The sequence below is a fragment of the Meleagris gallopavo genome, chromosome 2 (genome assembly GCF_000146605.3).
Source record: "Meleagris gallopavo isolate NT-WF06-2002-E0010 breed Aviagen turkey brand Nicholas breeding stock chromosome 2, Turkey_5.1, whole genome shotgun sequence".
Taxonomy (NCBI): domain Eukaryota; kingdom Metazoa; phylum Chordata; class Aves; order Galliformes; family Phasianidae; genus Meleagris; species Meleagris gallopavo.
In genome coordinates this window covers 36,146,231-36,166,490 of record NC_015012.2, presented here as the reverse complement: position 1 = coordinate 36,166,490, position 20,260 = coordinate 36,146,231, and the positions used below count along the sequence as shown (strand labels likewise).

At 33.0% G+C, this 20,260-nt stretch overlaps 1 protein-coding gene across 1 annotated transcript in view; it reads left to right on the top strand.

Moving 5' to 3' along the window:
• RYR2 (ryanodine receptor 2) overlaps nucleotides 1-20,260 on the top strand; it is a 347,696-nt gene that overhangs the window by 256,828 nt on the left and 70,608 nt on the right. Inside the window, 11 exon segments of the mRNA XM_031552189.1 lie at nucleotides 1,962-2,011; nucleotides 7,398-7,458; nucleotides 8,133-8,371; nucleotides 10,575-10,656; nucleotides 11,401-11,531; nucleotides 12,899-13,219; nucleotides 14,526-14,766; nucleotides 15,143-15,230; nucleotides 16,722-16,814; nucleotides 17,161-17,331; nucleotides 17,983-18,042. Coding sequence (XP_031408049.1) covers nucleotides 1,962-2,011; nucleotides 7,398-7,458; nucleotides 8,133-8,371; nucleotides 10,575-10,656; nucleotides 11,401-11,531; nucleotides 12,899-13,219; nucleotides 14,526-14,766; nucleotides 15,143-15,230; nucleotides 16,722-16,814; nucleotides 17,161-17,331; nucleotides 17,983-18,042 — 1,537 coding nt within the window.

Below are 20,260 nucleotides of genomic sequence, written 5' to 3'. Positions count from 1 at the left end.
TTCCTTTTTTTCCTCTGAACTTACAGTTGTTACACTGGAGATAACAATTTCAGTTTGATTTTGTGGAGACAGCGTCTGCTGAATGTTACAGTAAGTTGAATAGCATTTGTGTGCTGAAAGAAAAGATAGATTGGAAGCTGATTAATGTCGTTATGGGAAGGGAAACAGGATTTGTACAATGATAATATACCTCTGTAAACCTTTTCTTGTTGGACTAGATAAACCATAATCCTCATAGAAGAATATGTAGTATATGTTTGCCTTGTGATATAGGTGAACAGAGAGCCTGCACCATGCACCAATCAGAATCTTTTCTAAAACAGGGCAGTTGCTGTTGTTATAATGGATCACTATGCACTGGCTAATAAGGTGGATTCAGCAGCACATTAACCTGACCGTTCTGATTCTGGACATCAATATTTCCTTTTGTCACTTGAGCTCTCATCTGTCAATGGAACGACATGTGCAGATCTTATCCAAAGACTGCAAACATGCTTATGTGTCTTTTGCTTTTAAATCAGAGGTTGCTAACTGGCTCATATGACTGCAGTTATAAAATAATTAAATAGTAATTAAAATAGCTTAATGTGTAGGGTGCTCCAAAATCATGCCTCCTATTTATTTCTCTGGAAACTACAACAGATACAAAGAACACAACAACACTAGTTGATAGAGCACATTCTCAGCTACAAAACATTATTTTTCAACTTAGTCACCATCATTAGCTATGCTTTTTTTCCAGGATGAACAAGAATTGTGATACTGTTCTCATAAAAATCTGCACCAATAAAGGTCACGCATTGTCACTATCACCACTGCTGAAATGCACTGTGCTCACATCCACTATTTGGTTTTCTGAAACATTCAGCAGGTGTTGATGAATGTCAACAGGTGCCATTTTTTTCTGCATGGAGTAATGCAGTTATATGCAGTTGCTTCATATACACTTAAATGTCAGATGCCATGTGACAGAATGTCCTTCTGCTGCAGAGCAATAAAATGTAATGGAATATTGGTGGAAGGTTCAGCCTGTACAGCCATATCAACACCTTCTACCTCTGATGTCATGAGCAGCATAATAAAATAAGAGTCATTATTTTTGGAGAAGCCCTCAAAAACAGAGAGAGTATTGTTTGTATCATTCTAGCAGTTGAGGGTTTTTACAGCACAAAAATAGGAACAAAATTTATCATTGTTGGAGAAAATTCTCAGATTGGACTGGTTCATAAAGATTGCACTAATCTCTCCCATATTTGGAGGCCAGGCTTAATATGAGTAGGGCAGTGTGCTCCTGCTTCTATGAATTAATGCAAAATTTCATTCTTTATTGTTTAGAATGGGACACTTCTCATCAACGCAAAAAGTATTTTACACATATGAAGTTAAATCACTGATGGTATTCATTTGTGTTTACTTTTGACCACGTAAGAGGTTATTTTTCACATTGATTTATGTTGTTTTTCATGTTAAGTCATGTTGGAAAGCACTGTATTTAAAAGATTCATGCTGTGATCTCTAGATGGTGAGATCCAAGTTGGGTTAGTTAAACATTTGCCATCAAACACTTCAATTAATTTGATTTCTTTACCTTTTGTTTTCAAATTGTCAGTGACATCCTGAATAGCATCCTACCATATTTTACTTCTTAAAGCTTTAATGGTAATTTCCTTGTGGGTTTTCATATAAGATGCTTTTATATTAGTTAGCTTTGCTTTTAATTTGATTTCTTTTTTAATTTTTAAATTACAATATGTGCTTATTTAACCATGTTTGTTAAGGATATGCACTTAAAATCTCTTTCTTTAATACTCTGTCCCACATTCTGCTCAGATAATTGATTCTTTCTGCGTGACATCATGTTGCTTTTCCTGCTCATATATCAGCTGTTATTTTTTCTTTCTTCCCTCTTCCCCCCTTTTATCTTCTTTTTTCCTTCTCTTTTATTTTTCTTTTGTCTTCAGCCTGTTCTGCAAACTTGGAGTTCTTGTCAGGCATAGGATTTCACTGTTTGGTAAGGAGACCCTTGACAAATACTAGCATGGCCATCTCTTGGTTTTATTTGCCATTTTTGCATTGCGTTATGTGCTGCTTTGTTGCATGCTGCATGGCTGAAATGCATGGTCTTCACAGACCACTAATTGTTTAGGCTGATAGATCACAGAATTTATTAGATGAAATTGAAAAGCTTTTGTAGTTACCAGTTTTTTGGGGTGGGGGTTATTTTGTTTTCTGTATGTCTTAACATCTGGATTTCCTTCTTCCAAAAAAAAAAAAAAAAAAGTCACTGAGTTAATTATAGTAACATATTATAATTCACTTGGAAAAAGCAGAGTATCAGAACTGCATATTTATTGGAAACTTGTTAAGGAAAATTAGTATTGGTTTGAAATGCTTAGTGATGTTCTGTGGAAATCTTAAACATTCACAGATGTGCTTTTACTCCACATACACATAGTTTGTCTACTATATCTCTGGTACTGTGTGAATCTATCAGGGTCTGGGTGTTTGTCTTACTTCATATGAAAATCACTTAATTGAAGTTAATTTGAAGTCTCCATATAGTTTAAGTACTACATGCAATGCGTGGCACAGTCATTTACTCTGCAAATTTTTCTTATGCCACGATAGTAGGATAGTTGAAATAGTGCATCCTATGACATGTAGCTTCTGTAATTAATGTGGGTGCACTGCAAAATTCAGCATTCACGCATATATGTAATTGGGTAATCATCTATCTGACTAAAATTTGATTAAGATAACATGCATCTAACTCAATTTCTACATATTTCATTCAATTTCATCAAAAAATGAAGAGAAGGAGCTAATTTGATGCAGCATTGTGGTGCATAAAAAGCTTACAAACCATTAGAAAAGCCATTAAGCTCAGAAGGTAGCGTAGAAGTTATTTGTGGACATCGCTTTTAAATATGTTTTGGGATGAACTGAGTGGTTTTTGTTGTTAAGTCAAAAGATCATAAAAAGAATTGAGTTATTTGTGCAGCTGTGTGGTGGTGTAGCTTTTTTGAAGGATGGAATATGTCACCAACCTATGTGTAAACTATGGTTCATATACAAGGTTATTTCTTCTAAGAATGAACTAGTTTAGGTATACTATTAAGTTTTTATCAATATTTTGTTCTTCTTGTTGCTGTGTGAATTTGTTTTTCTGATTATTTTTTTCTCCTAAAATGAATGACAATTCAAGTTCAACATTGAATTCAACATAATTTCTTTGAGTACTAAAGGAAAGACTGTTTCATGTTTCAGCTTACTTAATTTCTGTTCTTGGGTTGGATTCAAATTGTAGGAGGAGTTAGGATAGATGGTGTCGGATGGTGCATGGTGTCCATCGTTTGGTTTTCAACTCAGGTTTCCTAGTATGCAGTAATTAAGTGAATACAAAACACAGAAATGTACTGTGGTTTTCCCATTAGTTATGACAAGATTACAATAAGACTCTGGAGCGTGCTTGCAACCGTGAACCTACTAACTCAAGTCAAAGTCATCTTACAGCTTGCCTTACATTGACAATTAATTAAATCATATTAGAAAACCTGATTGGATCAAAAGGCCTGTGCAGAAGAGGGGAAAATGCTTATGAGGACAGCTCAGAATACAGCTGGAGCCTAGAAGCTCCTTGAATGAACAAGAGTTGCTTGGTAATAAGCTTTTTGGATGTTGTGGAATTTGCTATTTTATTGACATTCCATACAAGTGTTTTATATTTATTGTGAATGCTGAAGATACAACTGCATATGTTAAAGTCATTGGTAAAAGTCCTGTACTGTAAACTCTGTATAAGCCTTGATAAAATGAAAAGATTAAAAAAATATCTTCTAGAGTGAACTTAAGCATCTGATCTGATATCTAAGATTGTTACTAAAATTATAGAACTGTAATTCAGCATGGACTTATTTCTTGAATGCATAAATTAGAATTTGAAAGTAGAATTTGACCCCAATAATTTACTGTTTGTTTGAAAGCTGCAAACATATTTCTGCATCAGTAGCATTTGCATCTGAGAACTTGAATTTATATTTCTCAATTTAAAAAGCAGGTTTCTGTGAGTGACTTGATTCACTTTTTATACTGTTGAAACTGGTGGTGACCCATTATTTCTATATGAATTTGTAATTAAAAATATCTGTATACAAGTAGTGCAGAGCTATGTTACATGGAACAACAGTTTGTTGAATAAGACATCAGATGAGAATGGCCTGCTTTTGCTTCCTCATTTTGGCTGACTTCAGAAATTAATAAGAAAAGCTCCAAAGAAAAGACAGAAGGCTTTCTCTGCCTAATTAGATCCCGTATCTGTTAGGGTCCTTCCCATCCTGGCATCAATAGCCATGGCATTTTCATAGTAAAGATTCTTCCTTCCTGATATATAAAGAATATTGCTTTCTAAAATACATAGGACAGCACTTCAGATACTGCACAGTGGTGCAGTTCTTGGGATCAGTGTTTATAATAGCTGTTGGGATACATTTAACTTCAGCCTCTTGAACTTGTATTCCAGTATTTGCATGTATCCAGTCTCCACTGATTTTTGTGGATGTTAAGTTATATGAAGATTTACATTAAAGACAGCTCTTGTTTAAGCTTTTATCCTCTGAATTGTACTTATCTGCTCTCTTTTCATGATTGAAAGAAATTCTATATACTACATATTCATTTCTGCAATTGGAATATTTCCTATCAAGCTTTCAGGCTTCTGAAAATAAAAATATATTTAATGAAAATAATGTTAATTTAATGAAGGTATGTATATACACTTAAATTTTGGCAATACTAACAAAACTATTTTTATTAGAAACCGCCTAATTTCAGATCTTATAACTCAAGTTCCAAAAAAAAAGTGCTGCCTTTTGAAGTTCACTTCTGAGCTCAGGTTGGAAGCAAACTGATTCTTGAAATGTTAAATTTAAAAGGATTAATTTCTTTTTTTAATGAATTTTAAAAGTTTTACGTAAAATATACAAAAACTACAAACTACCCTTTGTTGTTGTTTGCTTTGATGAAAACAAGTAAATGCATGACATCAAACAAAAGTAAGACTCAGAATTGCCACAGAATCTAAACCTACATTTCATAGCAAGTTATATTTTCTAATTTTGTAACAAATCCTTTCTGAGCTTATAAACAAAGGGAGACGCTCCAGGAAGGAATTTTCATGACAGTTTAGAAAGGCTGATTTCAGGGTTATGTTTATAAAAATGGCTAAACTGTAGTACATCAATTTTTCATGCTCACGGAATTCTACTCTCATATCCAAGATGAACATGTGAAAGGCTTTTCCAGTTTGCTGAGCACAGTGTATGTTTATTCGTAAGAAAAATGTTTATCTCTTTTTCTTTTACAGTGGGTTAACTGGTTGCCCTCGCTTGTTTCATTAGATGAAATGTAGTATCTCATTAATTTGCCTATACCTGTCTAGCTCCCAGAATCTGCAAATTGCTAGGAACATTCAGCTATGTAAACCCACCTCTCAAACTGATTCATTTTGAAAAGTCTCCAAAATTTGCAAATTCTTCTTAAATAGGGAAAAGAGTTTGTATTATGTTGCTAAACTACAGCTACATCTATTTATGGCAGATGTAGAAACGGCCTTCAGAGCTGCTTTCCAGTGAATTTAAACTAAATGATTCCAAACCGAATGTATGGTATTTTAACTAAATTGTGGGAGTGATTAAAACTGTAGTTTGTTACCACGAAGCAAAATAATCCTAAAATTTCAGGAGATTCAAAACTGCTATTCATCTTGCTTGATGACAGTTAAGATAGTTGTGGAAATCTTGTTTTGGGGTGAGGCACTGGAGCTGGCTCTTTGAAACGCGTTACCTTGCATAACATTGTAATATTGGTTTAGAATATATTTTTCATACCTCAATAGATTTTACAATAATTTTATTACTGGAGGGGAAAAAAAACCCAAATCCTTCAATGTTACCTGGTAACCAATCTATTTCCGGGAAATAGAATAAATAGAATAGAATAAACATCTCTGTATTCCACTGTAGCTTACTGAATATGCACACTTTGCATGACAGTTTAATTTACAGTCTATACTAGGATTGCCTTGAGTGCTTCCCTCTGACTTTGCTGTCATTACCATGGTCCTGAAATCTTTTCTTTGTCAGTGTTTGCATTCATGTCACAAGAGCAGTAAAATAATAAAGAGAAAACACAGGGATTGTCAAAAATAGGAGTTGACAAAAACCTTAATCTTTATGGGTACAGTTACTTTTTTTTGGTGTAGAATTCATTTGTGATTCCCCAGCTTTATCATTTGGTTGTTATTGTCATCGCATGACCATTAGTGCCAGTGCAAATAGGATGGGTCTGCATGGCTGATGGCAGTCATAGAAGCTGTGGTTCAGTTTGTTTAATCTACTGTGGGTCTACACTGCAACAGTACCCCTAATTTTGGTAAAATGGGACAGCATTCATAGTACTGCAATAAACCTCCCACTCCTTCCTTGCAGCTTAGCTTTTAAAATCTTTGCTACAATGAAACAGCTGCTTCTTTAAATTTTATGTTTGCTGATATTGTCAAGTGAAATAACCACTGGTAATATAGTACAGCTGACAATATTTTCAGAAATCTATCTTAAGCTTTCAGTCTGTTTCATTTATTTATTATTTTTAATTGAGAAGCTTGAACTATAGGGAAGGAAGAAAAATTATTTTCGTTTTTGCAATGATTTACATTTTAAAAAAATTACATAAACTGGGGTAAAATTTTTAAGCCCAAATCTGTCCTGGATTTAAAATGTGAACTTCGAGGTGACATATAGATGCCAACATTAGAGGCTATGCATGTTCATACAAGGCATGTTCTCTTTTTACATCCTTAACTGTAATGTATATAATGGCAGAGACTGCTACTCATGTAGAAAGCAGATCTGCTTCTTCTATAAATAGTTACAGTCTATTTGTAATACGGAGCTAACCTTTTTGGTGATGTTTTAAATAAGTCTTCTCTTCACGGCAGAGTTGCAAGAGCAGCGTTTAAGTAGCTTTTATTTTCCTGAGAGGAGAAAGATAAATGTTCTGATAAACTTGGATCAATTAAAACAAAGTTTATAAAATTAAATAAAAACCAGACAATACACTATAACTCTAATTAACCCCACACTTAAGTGCTTCCTTCTTGATTGCCTCAGCTATTTGATGAGAGATGCTTAACTGCCTCTACTTACTGAATTTGTGCAAACAAGGATAAGACAACAAACTGCATGTTTTTTAGCTTGCCTGTCAAAATTTTACAAAAGTTGAATTACTCTTCTGCTATATAACTTACTCATTCATTAAAATCAAAGACACAATTAGCAGACTGTAGATATGCTCTAAAGTATGCTCAGCTAAATTGGTGGGTAATTTTCCTTCCTATTTAGGAAATGATGCAACATCAATTGTCAACTGTCTTCACATATTGGGCCAGACTTTGGATGCCAGGTAATACTGAACATATTTCCTAAAGTACAAAGAGTATAACCTAAAAGAAAACAGTATCCGATCAGATTTGTGTAAGGCTACAGCATTTCAATGGTCAGAAAAGAAGTTACAGTACTGAAAATAATTTCCACTTTCAAAATAGGTTAATTACTTGTTTTACCTATCTAGATTTTGGCAGAACAGTATTTGTAAGTTACACTTCAAGTTTCAGTTCAGATCATTGGTGTCAAGGAACTGCTGACTGTTCTTCCATCTGCTTATATCATGTGATTGTCTCAAAACCACAATAACATTAAAAACATTCCTTTGTTTATGCTGCTTATTAAAAACTAAATAAATCAGGAGTTAAGTGCACCTAGAGTGCACTGAATCTGTCTCTGAGTCTGTCTTCATTGCCAAATTAATCCAGGTTGCATTTTGAGCAAATTATTCCCTGTCTTAAAAAGGATCTAAATCTTTATAGTGGAAAACCAAATAAAAATCCTTATGTTGTGCACCTATGAAACATTTTTTTTCATTAGCTTGTACTGCTATGAGAAACTCTTATAATCTTGGAAGATAAAAGATCTTTCTTCAGATCTTTGTCATCTATTTCATAGAAACCAAGTCTAGAATTTATTCCATGCTTGTCTAATGAAATATTCTGCTTCATTTTCTTTGCATGATATATACAGAACTGTAATGAAAACTGGTCTGGAGTCTGTTAAGATGGCATTGAGAGCATTTTTGGACAATGCTGCTGAAGATCTGGAGAAAACAATGGAAAATCTTAAGCAAGGCCAGTTTACACACAGCAGAAACCAGCCCAAGGGAGTTACACAAATCATTAATTATACCACAGTGGCACTCCTTCCAGTGTTGTCTTCATTATTTGAACATATTGGACAGCACCAGTTTGGGGAAGATTTGATATGTACGTATAATTTAGAAATGCTATGCAATTAATATATTCATAATATATAGTAGGTATTAATAGGCTCTCCTTTCAATTAGAGAAGGGCAAAATTTTGAGTAAAGCTTTGTGATAAATGATCTAGAACAGTCTTCAGGTTTTAGTGGACTTTCTGTAACTGTTTAGATGTAGCTATGAAGGTTTAATTTTTGTATTGTCTCTACTGTAGATTCACTGTTATTTTGTCACTGAGAAAAGTTACTTGAAGTTAATTTGTCTTTGCTCTGTTCATAACTGAGAATACACCGCTCAAGCAATGGTTTCCTGTTATACATTCCCCATCTAGCAATGTCTGTGTGTGCATCTCAGATCATAAAGAAAAGTGGAAGAAATAAGAATTCAGTTGCTAAAAAAAGGAATGTATGTAATTTCATTTCTATGGATACTCTAATTATAGCAGATTCAGTGTTATTTATTTTCCCAAACCCAATCTCTTCAGGACAAAATTTTTTAGTCTGTAACACCAGGAGATGGTGGAGTCACCAACCCTGGAGGTTTTCAAGAAACATTTGTATGTGGTACTGAAGGACATTGTTTAGTGGGAAATATTGGCGACGGTTGGACTGAATGATCTTGGAGGTCTTTTCCAACCTTGGTGACTCTGTGAACACAAAATTTTAATGCTATGTGCTTTAGGAACTCCATAGGAATTCTGCTGGCCAGTGTATGCCAAAGCAAGCTGTTCTGCTTCTGAATAGCTATCTAATTTATGGAATTCTCTGGAAAGAAGACCTTAGAAAAAAGAAGACCTTAGAAAAATCATTATTTAAAACATTGTTAAAGAATTGTTTTTGAAATTTTGGAGTTATACTAATGGATTACAATGTTTTGAGACATAAATATCCAGTTCTTTTAATAAATTATTTCTGTAAAATTCAGGAGTTTCCAACAGTATCCAGAATAAGTGATCTATTTTTAGCTATTACTACCTCATTATAAATATTGTTTTTCAAGCATGAATATGCTTTGTTTATTTTTTGTCCTTTGATATTCTGTGTTTTGGAACTTAATGATAAGCTTTTCATACTTTCTCCCTAGTGAGATTTTCTTCATTATTTATTCCACATATGTCACTTTGGTGTTAAATTCCCAATATTAGAATTCATAAACTAAGAAAACTATTAGTTTAAATTATGCCTAATTATAAGATTATTTTATTTGTAATATTCTGATGACAGGTATCTTGCCTTGGTGCTTGTATTACATTTACAGAGTAGTACATAGCATGATCATGTACAAAGGTGCATTAGTGTACCCAAGGTTGTTATTATTACATAAAAATACCTAGGTCTAAAAGATGAACAGAACTATAAACACACTGTAGTAAAGAATGTGACTATGTTGCTTTGATGAACACTCTTCTAGACTTTCCCAGCACATTATGTGTAAGTTCTGTTTTAGTTCCAAAATTTCATTCAATCTTAGGTAAAAATTATTGCACTGCGGGATAGAATAGAAAAGTTGTAAAATAAAAATATGGAAAGAATTGGAGTGTTGTCCTTGATGGTGCTTATATTATTGTGACACTAGTACTACATATTATACTGGAAACTCTTTTTTTTCAAATAGATGTTAAGAGGAACCTCACATTTTCATGATTGAAATATTTTTAATTTTGAAACGTGATTTGGTGAAGTATTCAGAAGAACCGAAGGCGTTATTTTTCTTTTTTAATCCTTTGTTGGTCTAAAATTAAGTAGATGCTGTTAACTGCTTTCTAGGTCTAAATTTTAAAAAATATGAACTGTGATTAAAATAATTAAATACATATTTAATACCATTTTGCTTCCTCTGTGTTGTATTAAATGCACTGGTGTTACATTTGTAAATCAATTTTTAAATTATTATTATTTTTTATGCTCTCAGGAACTTTATTTGGTTTGCCATGCAGTTTTTCAAAGTGGAAGTGCTCAAGAAAAACTAGAAAAGATACATTGATACATTTTCTATAGCAATTAATGGTTATGCAATTAGAAGTTGTTCCTACAGCGTTGCTATGCCATTAATTTCTACTGTGGCACTGAATGTTCAGAAGACTGTTTTTGTGTTTAGAGAATGGTTGCTGTATGTTGTCCTTGATAGCTTAATGTTACTAATGCAGTTGTTGGCAAAAGAATTTTAATGAAGTTTTCTCTTGATACCTATCAATTTTTCATTTCTTCAGTGGAAGATGTTCAAGTGTCTTGTTACAGAATATTGTCCAGTTTGTATGCTCTGGGAACCAGCAAAAGTATATACGTAGAGCGGTAAGATGAAAAATTTTTTCATCTATTTTTATTATCTGTATTTATATTCCGTTTAATGAATATAAGTACTCCAGAAAAGAATACAGGGAGATGTGGTTTTTGTAAACACTCCTTGACAGAAAAAAAATGTGCTCAGATGTTGAGCAGAATCTGCAGAACTTATTGCATTATACTTAAAACATTATATTATACATTTGTCAAATATATTACTTAATTCAACTAAAAATTACAGACAAAATAGTCTGATTTGATTAAAAGCATCACATGATTTATGGACCAACTGAGTAACTGTAAAAATATGACACTCAGTTCATCTATAGTTTTTATTTTATCTAAGAAAAAGTTAATTTTATCACTCAAATACAGGGATCATCATACTTGGTATCTTGACATATCAGTTTATTCAGTGAATTTTTTCTTAATTATAAAATCAGCAAAGCTGATAGGAATATAGTAGAACAAATGTCATTATTGTAATGACTTAGTGTTTTCCCTGCATATTCCTCACTTGCTTTCCACAAAGTAGTCCATCTTTGACATTTTATGTCATGACATTTAATTCATCTATTAGCGGAGTTTGCTGTACTTTTCATTTTCTATTACTTTCTTGTGTTGCTAATTTAATAATATACAGACTTATGTCTTTGAGATGAGCACCTAAGGATAAACTGAAGACTGATTTACAACTACAACGGAGTGTATTCATTCAACAAAGTGTGTAACTTTAATGATGTTTATTAACAGGCAACGATCAGCACTAGGAGAATGTTTGGCTGCTTTCTCAGGTGCCTTTCCAGTGGCTTTTTTGGAAACTCACTTGAACAAACATAATATCTACTCAATTTACAATACCAAGAATGCAAGAGACAGAGCAGGTATTTTCAGAATCTCATGTGATGCTTATGAAAACACAAATTTCACTATGAATGTTTCTTTCCTTAGTAAATGTATTTGCATAGAGTTTGTAGTGCAAGAATTTTATTTTATTCTCTTAATTGCATTCTACTTTCATAAATGAATGGGCAAATTTTAATAAAACTGATTATTCTAAATTTTAAACATACTGATATTTTCATTTGAGATACTATACCCAAAATATGACTTCAGAATCAGTTTTTCATAAGGACTTTATACATTGTTAGAAGCTCAGGTATAGTGTATGAAGTTATATATTCTGATCAATAACTAGTACCTCAGTTTTTGAATGCAATGTTGAATTCCTAAAACACACATAAAAACTTGCAATTGAAGCGAAATATCTTTGCCTGTATACAGGACAGAAGGACAGATATGAGACATTTTTGGAAGTTATAGTATCTTATCTTGCAAGTATGAACACCCATGTTTACTTACCATGTATATTCCAGCTCTTCTTATGTATGTAGAAAGGCAATAAGCTTTGTTTTCTTTGATTTTAAAAGACATTTAAATTTATTTTCCAAAATTGCATTGAGCTATTAATAAGGACACTAAAATGAGTTTGTAAAATCTATTTGAGCCTAGCAAAAAGAAAATAATGCTTTTGGAAAAATACTATATCTAGCCTTAATCTCTGTTGGTACGGTTTTATTCATTGATTGTAGGCTACATTTTCAATATATAGATATCTATCTTTCCCACTGCATATGTATATTAGGATGTCAGAGACTCGTGAGCTAATGGCTGTACTTAAAGTTAACTGTACATGAAAGAAATTGCCAGCAGGAAAAGAAAAAAAAAAAGGGAAATTTCAGATCCCTTTCAGAGGAAAGAACTGACAATTAAAGGAACCTAAAAAGTCTACCATTATAGTCAAAAATTCTCCTCCAGAAGTCATTTTCCCATAATCTTTTCTATTCAGTATTTTAGGGAATGCTTCTTTTTTCTATTAATAAAGCCATGTCTCATGTTATGTGTTGTGGAGAGATATTCATTATATTAATACTTCCGCAACTGCAACGCTCACACTGATTGGAATTTTGAAATTTAATCTTTATTTCATTATTTATTTCATTGTTGAAGTTTCCATTTTTATTATAGAAAGATTTGTTATGGAAGCTTATATATAGCCAGTTTATGGCTAAATAGTGTGAAAGCACCTATCATTTTATTTTATTTTTTAGTTTTTCCCTTGGATCAGAAAAGCATAAATGCAAATGGGGGGAAAAAAAAGTGGTATTGAGTATTACTTGGAGAGAATTATTTGCTTTCTATGACTTAATGTATTAATTTATTTTTTTAATTTATTTATTTTTTTTAATAGTTCTTAATTTACCTACTAGCGTAGAAGAAGTTTGCCCAAATATTCCTTCCTTGGTGAAGCTAATGGAAGAAATTGTGGAACTGGCAGAATCTGGTATTCGCTACACACAAATGCCACATATAATGGAAGTGATACTGCCTATGCTTTGTAGTTACATGTCACACTGGTGGGAGCATGGGCCAGAAAACAATCCTGACAAAGCCGAAGTGTGTTGTACAGCCTTGACATCAGAGCACATGAACACTCTGTTGGGTAACATATTGAAAATCATCTATAACAACCTCGGTATTGATGAAGGAGCCTGGATGAAGAGGTTAGCAGGTAAGATTTAAAAACAAAAAGATAAATAAACATGTACATATAATTGGAATATATATATCTATTTATATGCTCTGAATTGCTCCACATTTACCCTGCTGGAGTTGGTTTAGAATAATACTCATATATTTGTTTGTTTTTTAATATGAATCTTGACAAATTAGAACTACTAAGCGTAAGGGAAGAATAGTATAAGCAGTATGTGTTATCTCTTAATAAATAATTAAAGAAATACATTAAACTGCATCTTTTTCTCATTCAGCAGTATGTTGAATGTAGCCCATTCTCATTATATACCAGGTTACCACTTCCAGGCATTAGGAAGTTTCTTGTTCTTTATGAGACCTGGATCCTTAAAAAGCTGTTCTGGTATTTCTGTTACAATGAAATGTGGAAATGCATGTCGTTTTTTAAACATGGCATTACTACTTTGTGATAAGACATTTAACTTTATTTTAATACAGTTTATTTATCAGTGTTGCAATCTTTAAGTAGAAGTCACAGTACTTCAGTGTTGTAATTGCAGTTTTTCAAATAGGCTTTCTTATCATTTTTCGATACTTACTGTAGTAGCTGGTAACAGTTTGGATTCCTAGTCTATGGAGGTCTAGTAATATAATGAAGTCTAATGATAAATTGGTACTGGATATGTTACAAATGGTTTTGCACTAATGGACCCAGACGAAGGGCTAATTTACATTGTAATTTTTATGAGTAGATTTGCAAAAAATTTTGCTAACAAGTCTCAAATGATGGGTTGATGGATAGTTGGATCAGTCTCATTTCTGTCTATGCAAGCCTTCCATCATCCTACTGTACATGAGAAATATAAGCAGGCTGTTTGAGTTGCATTGTAAATACCTGGAGCATCCTTTCCAACCCTACTTTAGTCAAGCTGAAAAGCAAGGTGCAAAAGAGGAACTAATGTCTCATAAAATTTGTGTGAACACTCTTTAGCTATATAGGTATCTACCCTTGCATACCATTAAACAATTTCCACATTGTTCAACAAAATTATGCAGGTAATTATCAATATGTTGCCAAAATATATGTTGTAAATAGGCACCTCAAGATTTATGATCTTGCAGGATTGGTCTGTTAAATTGTTTTTTGCCCCCATAGTTACAAAGTGAATTGACTGCGTGAAATCCTGACCACATTTAATTCTTGGCAAAACTTCTGCTGATTTCAATGGGGGCAGGATTTTACTCTCTACTCTAGAAATAAGACACAAGAAGGAGGGAAAAGTAGAAGTTTTGTTCATACTTTGTGGCCAGCTGTACATTATAATATTGATTGCCTTAAATAGTGTTTTCCCAGCCCATCATAAGCAAAGCGAAGCCACAGCTCTTAAAGACACACTTCCTGCCACTGATGGATAAGCTAAAGAAAAAAGCAGCAGTGGTTGTATCGGATGAAGAGCATCTAAGAGCAGAAGGCAGAGGTGACATGTCGGAGGCTGAACTGCTCATCCTAGATGAGTTCACCACTTTGGCACGGGACCTCTATGCCTTCTACCCTTTGTTGATTAGATTTGTGGACTATAACAGGTATGTGGAGAGGAATAGGTTAATAAATCGCATAAAATCTTGTTTATTGATACCATATCTTATTCTTGGTATGCCCACTACTGAATTAAAGTAGCTTTTACTCAGCCTGCAAATCTTAAAGTTGATCAAGCTGATGCTTTACAGCTCAGGATAAACTAGAGCCTTTATCAGAAGTGGAAAAGTAGTAGGTCCAATATAAATGTGATAAGCTTCAAATAGGTTTATAAGAATTTTAAAAATTCTGAAATAGGACATCAAAAAGTCACTGCTACTGGAAAGGATTTGCATGCTTGGTTTTGGTAAAATGTTGAAAATGGTGTTCAATTATAAAGCCAATAAGGATCATCAGCATTTCTGCCCTTTTACCAAATTTTAGGGCAAAATGGCTGAAAGAGCCCAACCCTGAAGCTGAAGAATTATTCCGCATGGTGGCTGAAGTCTTTATTTACTGGTCAAAATCTCATGTAAGTAATTCTTTGGTAAATATATCTTAAGGTAGTTTTTCTATTAGGCTATCAATTGTATTACTTATATTATTTGAGAAAACACAGTTAATTTCAGAGTTTAAAATGTAGCTGTGGAGGTAGTAATGACTTAATTTTTTTGATACTTCTTTTAATGTTGGCTTAGTTAGGGGGATTGATGGGTGTTTCTGAAGCATAACAATGACTGGATGTTTTTTGTGTATTGCATTATTGTATAATTACTATTAAGCTAATTCAGGCCTATCTCATTGCCATATTTTTAATCAGCTTCAAACCTGTTTTATAATCTGAGTAAATGACTGCCACATTAGAGATGTCTTGTTAAAGAAGAGGACATTTTGTTAAATTGTATAGTCTACATGCTTGAGCCTCTAGACAGAGTTAGAATAAAAATTACTTTGAAAAGATCCTCAATAGTGCTAGTAGAAAGAAGGTTTTCTGAAGGAAGTGCACAGCTCTACTTATTGTGACTTCATTTGTGTTGCAGCACAGACTTTAATAAAGGTTAAATGTACGTAATTCAATTATTAAACATAGTTCTATAGCTGGATTACATAAACATAAGCTAATAAACTGGTATTCTAAGAGCAAGTAGCAGTACATCTTAAAAGCAATCTCCAAATAAGATATTTTACTTATATGATACCATTTAATGTTTGATAAAGTTAAGTATCTCTTCTTACTTGCACTTCTACCAAATATAGAATCCTTGTTTCTCAAGTCTGATTTCTGTTGTGCAAGAACAAGGGAGTCTGGATGTAAGACCTAATCAGGCACTGTCACTGATGGTACAAAAATGAAAATGAAGTATGATTCATGCAGTTACTGGAGGAAAAAGAAGAAAAAACTCAAAACAGAAAAAGACTAAACAATTTCAAGAATTGATCTTGTTATGGACTCTTGTCTGCACTGAATTTCTTTTCTGCCATAACTTCAGTTTTTTCAAGTTTCAGAAGGAAGATGCTTTATTATTTTTGTAGTTGTGTCTGAATTTTACTTTAAGATATATTACAAACATTGCTGTACACTCTTTTCTCTGTAGATAGGAACTAGATCACCAAATTATTTGTGTATTCATAAGTTTGGAGTTTTATTTAAACTTACTTATGTATCTAAATAATATTGGATCTTGTGATGCTAAAAATTGGAATGGATGGTTTTATTAGTAAAGGAAAACCTAAACAAATTTTTATAGTGAATTAGAGATTTTTATTGTGTCTTTCATACCCAGATAAATACCACCTTTTCTCTGGTGTAGAAAAATCACAATAGCAACACAAAATTTTGAGCTGTGTAACATAAATAAAACTAGAATTCAATGCTGTTCTTGATCATCCATTATATTTTTCTGTCCTCATCTTATTTTTGTGAATTTTATAAATTTCCAATTCATCTATGCTTTTAATTTTATTTGGATACTCTCCTCATATATTGTCTGTGCTTTTAGCTGAGATCTTCTATGTGTTTCAGAATTTCAAAAGGGAAGAGCAGAACTTTGTGGTACAAAATGAAATCAACAACATGTCCTTCCTTATCAGTGACACCAAATCTAAGATGTCCAAGGTAGCGTAAATATTTGTTCTCTTTGCAAAGCAAAAGGAGACAAGAGGACTCTGGAGAAGCATTATTATTATTATTATTTTAAATGTTATTTTTTGACCACTTGTAATAAGTTAAAACACTGGGTTGAGAAGCAATATGTAGTCATTTGAGAAACACAGTTGGACTTTGAAGATGCTAATGCAAAATATTTGCGATAATAGCTATTTAGCTGCAAAGGACGTAAGGAATTTAATTTGTCAAACCAGAAATAAGTATGAAGCTATTAGCTCAACTAACTGTTTAATAATAGATTTATTTAATATTTGATATGTTGTATTTTATTTTCCATCTTTGCTTTATGATGTAGGCAGCAGTTTCTGATCAAGAGAGGAAGAAGATGAAGCGGAAAGGTGATCGGTACTCTATGCAGACCTCTCTCATTGTGGCAGCACTGAAGAGATTACTTCCTATTGGCCTCAATATTTGTGCTCCTGGAGACCAAGATCTAATTGCACTGGCCAAAAACCGATTCAGCATGGTAGGTACTCACGTGGCATTTCTAAAAGAAGAATTATTTTACTAATGAAATTTTTCATTCTTTTGCCTCACTCATTTTCACAGTATGGCACAAATACTATGCAATCTTTGTTTTCCTACAACAAGAGCACTTTGTCCGGGAAATGCTTGATCATGTTTCATGATAAACAAGGCTATATAGAAAATATTCTAGAATTCACTAAGTGTTGCTTGACATTGCTCTTTTCACTTCCAATTTCCTAGACGAAGTGTCTGCCCTCGCTATTTTCCAGTGTCTTCAGCCTAGAAAGTGAAAAATTAAGGCTAGAACTAAAGAACTAAATGTCAATTTCATTTGGTCTAGCTTCGTTCAAAGTTGTTGTGTGTATATATATTTGTATATATATGCATATGTATAAGACAATATTTTTTATTTCAAATGCAAATTTAGTCTGTTAATATGAATGAGTGGTGGAATCCAGAATTTGTTCCTGTGAGTTTTGAATATGGCTACCTCATCCAAAAAGACATATTTCCAATGAATTTTTCCTCACTTTTCCTCATTTTTTTCCTCATTGTCAATTTTAATTATCATCTAGGATGAACCCAAGCTTAATGTGTATACAGCACTGCCTTCTATGCCTGATTCACATAATTTATAATTTCTTGACAGAAAGATACTGAGGATGAGGTACGAGATATCATTCGCAGTAATCTTCATCTCCAGGGCAAGGTAATTTATAAGTAGTTTTTGTAAAGATACAATCTTTCATCCGTTGAATTTATTTATCGATACCATATGATGAGAACCTGCCTCAGTTATTTAGGATAACCTTGTAACCTCTTTTTCTCTTCAGTCAGGTAACTTTTTAATTTCAGTATTTAAATGTTTGTTATTTAAGTGCTTATGTATGCATTTTGTAATGTAGCCTGTGGCCTTTTGAATCCCTATGAACACAATTAATATGAAACTGGGCATGTAAACAAGGTCTATCAGAGTTTAAGCTCTACCTTCTAATTATTTGAGATAGAATCTGCAAATGATGTTGCCTTATATGTTTGAATTGAAAGGGAAAAGGAAGCTACTACTTTTGCATATTCTGTGAAGTAAAAAAAACCACTATGTTCTGTCCCTGTTTTTTGGCTTTTTTAGGAAAAAAAAGTATTTTTGAAGCATTGAATTCCAATCTTATCTGTAGTACTCATTGATTGATTTTCTTGTTTTAAATTGATAAGAATTGATTCTGATTTTCCTCATTGTAAATGAGTGAAAAATGACATTCTTAAATGGAACAACACTGTATTTAGCTAACAAAACCAAATAGCTGTTTTATCTAGCTTTCTTTTCTAACTTCACTTTATTTGATATCATATTGGTTCACTAACTATGAAAACCCTGGTTTTGACCTGTATGGGAATGTTCTGCCCATTTAACTATGGGCAGAACACAGTATTCCTAGGGTTTCAAAACTTCAATTTATTATTACATTTGTTAGCTTTATGTGGTTTATTATCTATTTATAAGTCACTGTTTCTCAGTCGCTTGAAATATATCTTGTCTTGAATCATTTAGTGCTGATGTATTCTGGAGTTCAAAGTAAAAATGTGTCTAATTTAATTACTTAAAGATACAATGCCTAACATTAATTTCAGTATTTCCAGACAGTTACTCTGCAATTCTCTGATGTCATTAGTATTTGGTTGCTATATCCTGTGACAGAATTGAGTACACATCAGATACAGTCAGATATCATGCTTCCTGTTAAAAAAGACAGTGCTAATGCGCAATATGCATAGACTGCCCTTCTGCACATGATGCAGTTGGATATTAAAGAAATATAAGCTGAATAGTTTCAATTATTATTTAATGTTACTAGCTAATATGTGACTTTGTTGTAATGATGTTTGTGTAAGGTGGCTCTCAGAACAGAGGAACTTAACACTACAGAAAGTCTAATTTTCTTTCAAGGAGATCTGTTAGCATAGCAGTAGCCTCTCTTCAAACGATGTTTTCTTGTTGACCACTTTGGTTTCTCACAGACACTGTGTTCAGTCATTTGTATTATATGTGATTTATCTTGATTTCTTTTTGCAAACAACATTTTTTAATAACAATGCTCCTAAATCTTTAGCTTTAAATGTTGCAATGTCTATTTCATGCATTTGTCTATCTTTGTCTACATTTGTCTTCACCCTGCTTCTGTCTTTCCTTTCCTTGCATGCCTCGGTACCGAGCCTTTTATTTCAAGAAATTCATGCTGAAACTTGCATTCATTTTGACAGGGATGAAGCTGGCATCATCAAAATCTTCTTCCAGCCATTCTAATTCACACCTTGAAATGTCGAGTACTCATACCCTTAGAAAATTACCTATACAAAAAATCTGTACCTTAATAGAATGTGAGGAGTCCTCAGATCAAAAGACATCTCTCCCTGTGCTTAAAAAGTGTTTTGTGGACTATCCTTCCATGATGATACAGTCAAATACTCACAAGAATGTGGATGTGACAGTTGTTAAGAAAAGGAAAAGCCAAAAGGTGGAAGAAAAGACTGCCAATTGTAGCTTTCTAGGTTGTAATAAGTGATTATTGACTGATTGTGTAAGTTTATAATCATTCGTAAATTGTGCATTAGAAGATGTTTTGTGAAGATAAATGAGCATTATTGTCTCTTTTTAGAAACAAATCGACATCTGGATCCACAAAAATATTTTAGAAAAGTAAGGGCTGAGCTTAAGCCTTATTCAGATTCTTGGGGCTTAGTCTCCCAAGGTGTAAGTGTCACTTACACCTAAATTGCACAGTCAGGGACTGGATCACTGATCACAGCTCTCACTAAAATGGTTAATGCATTCCATTTGTCTTCAGTGCCACTGGCACAAAAAATAGTTCTTTTAATGTGTGTTTCATTGGTGTTGTATAGTAGGAGCACCGAGGAGACAAAATATATTA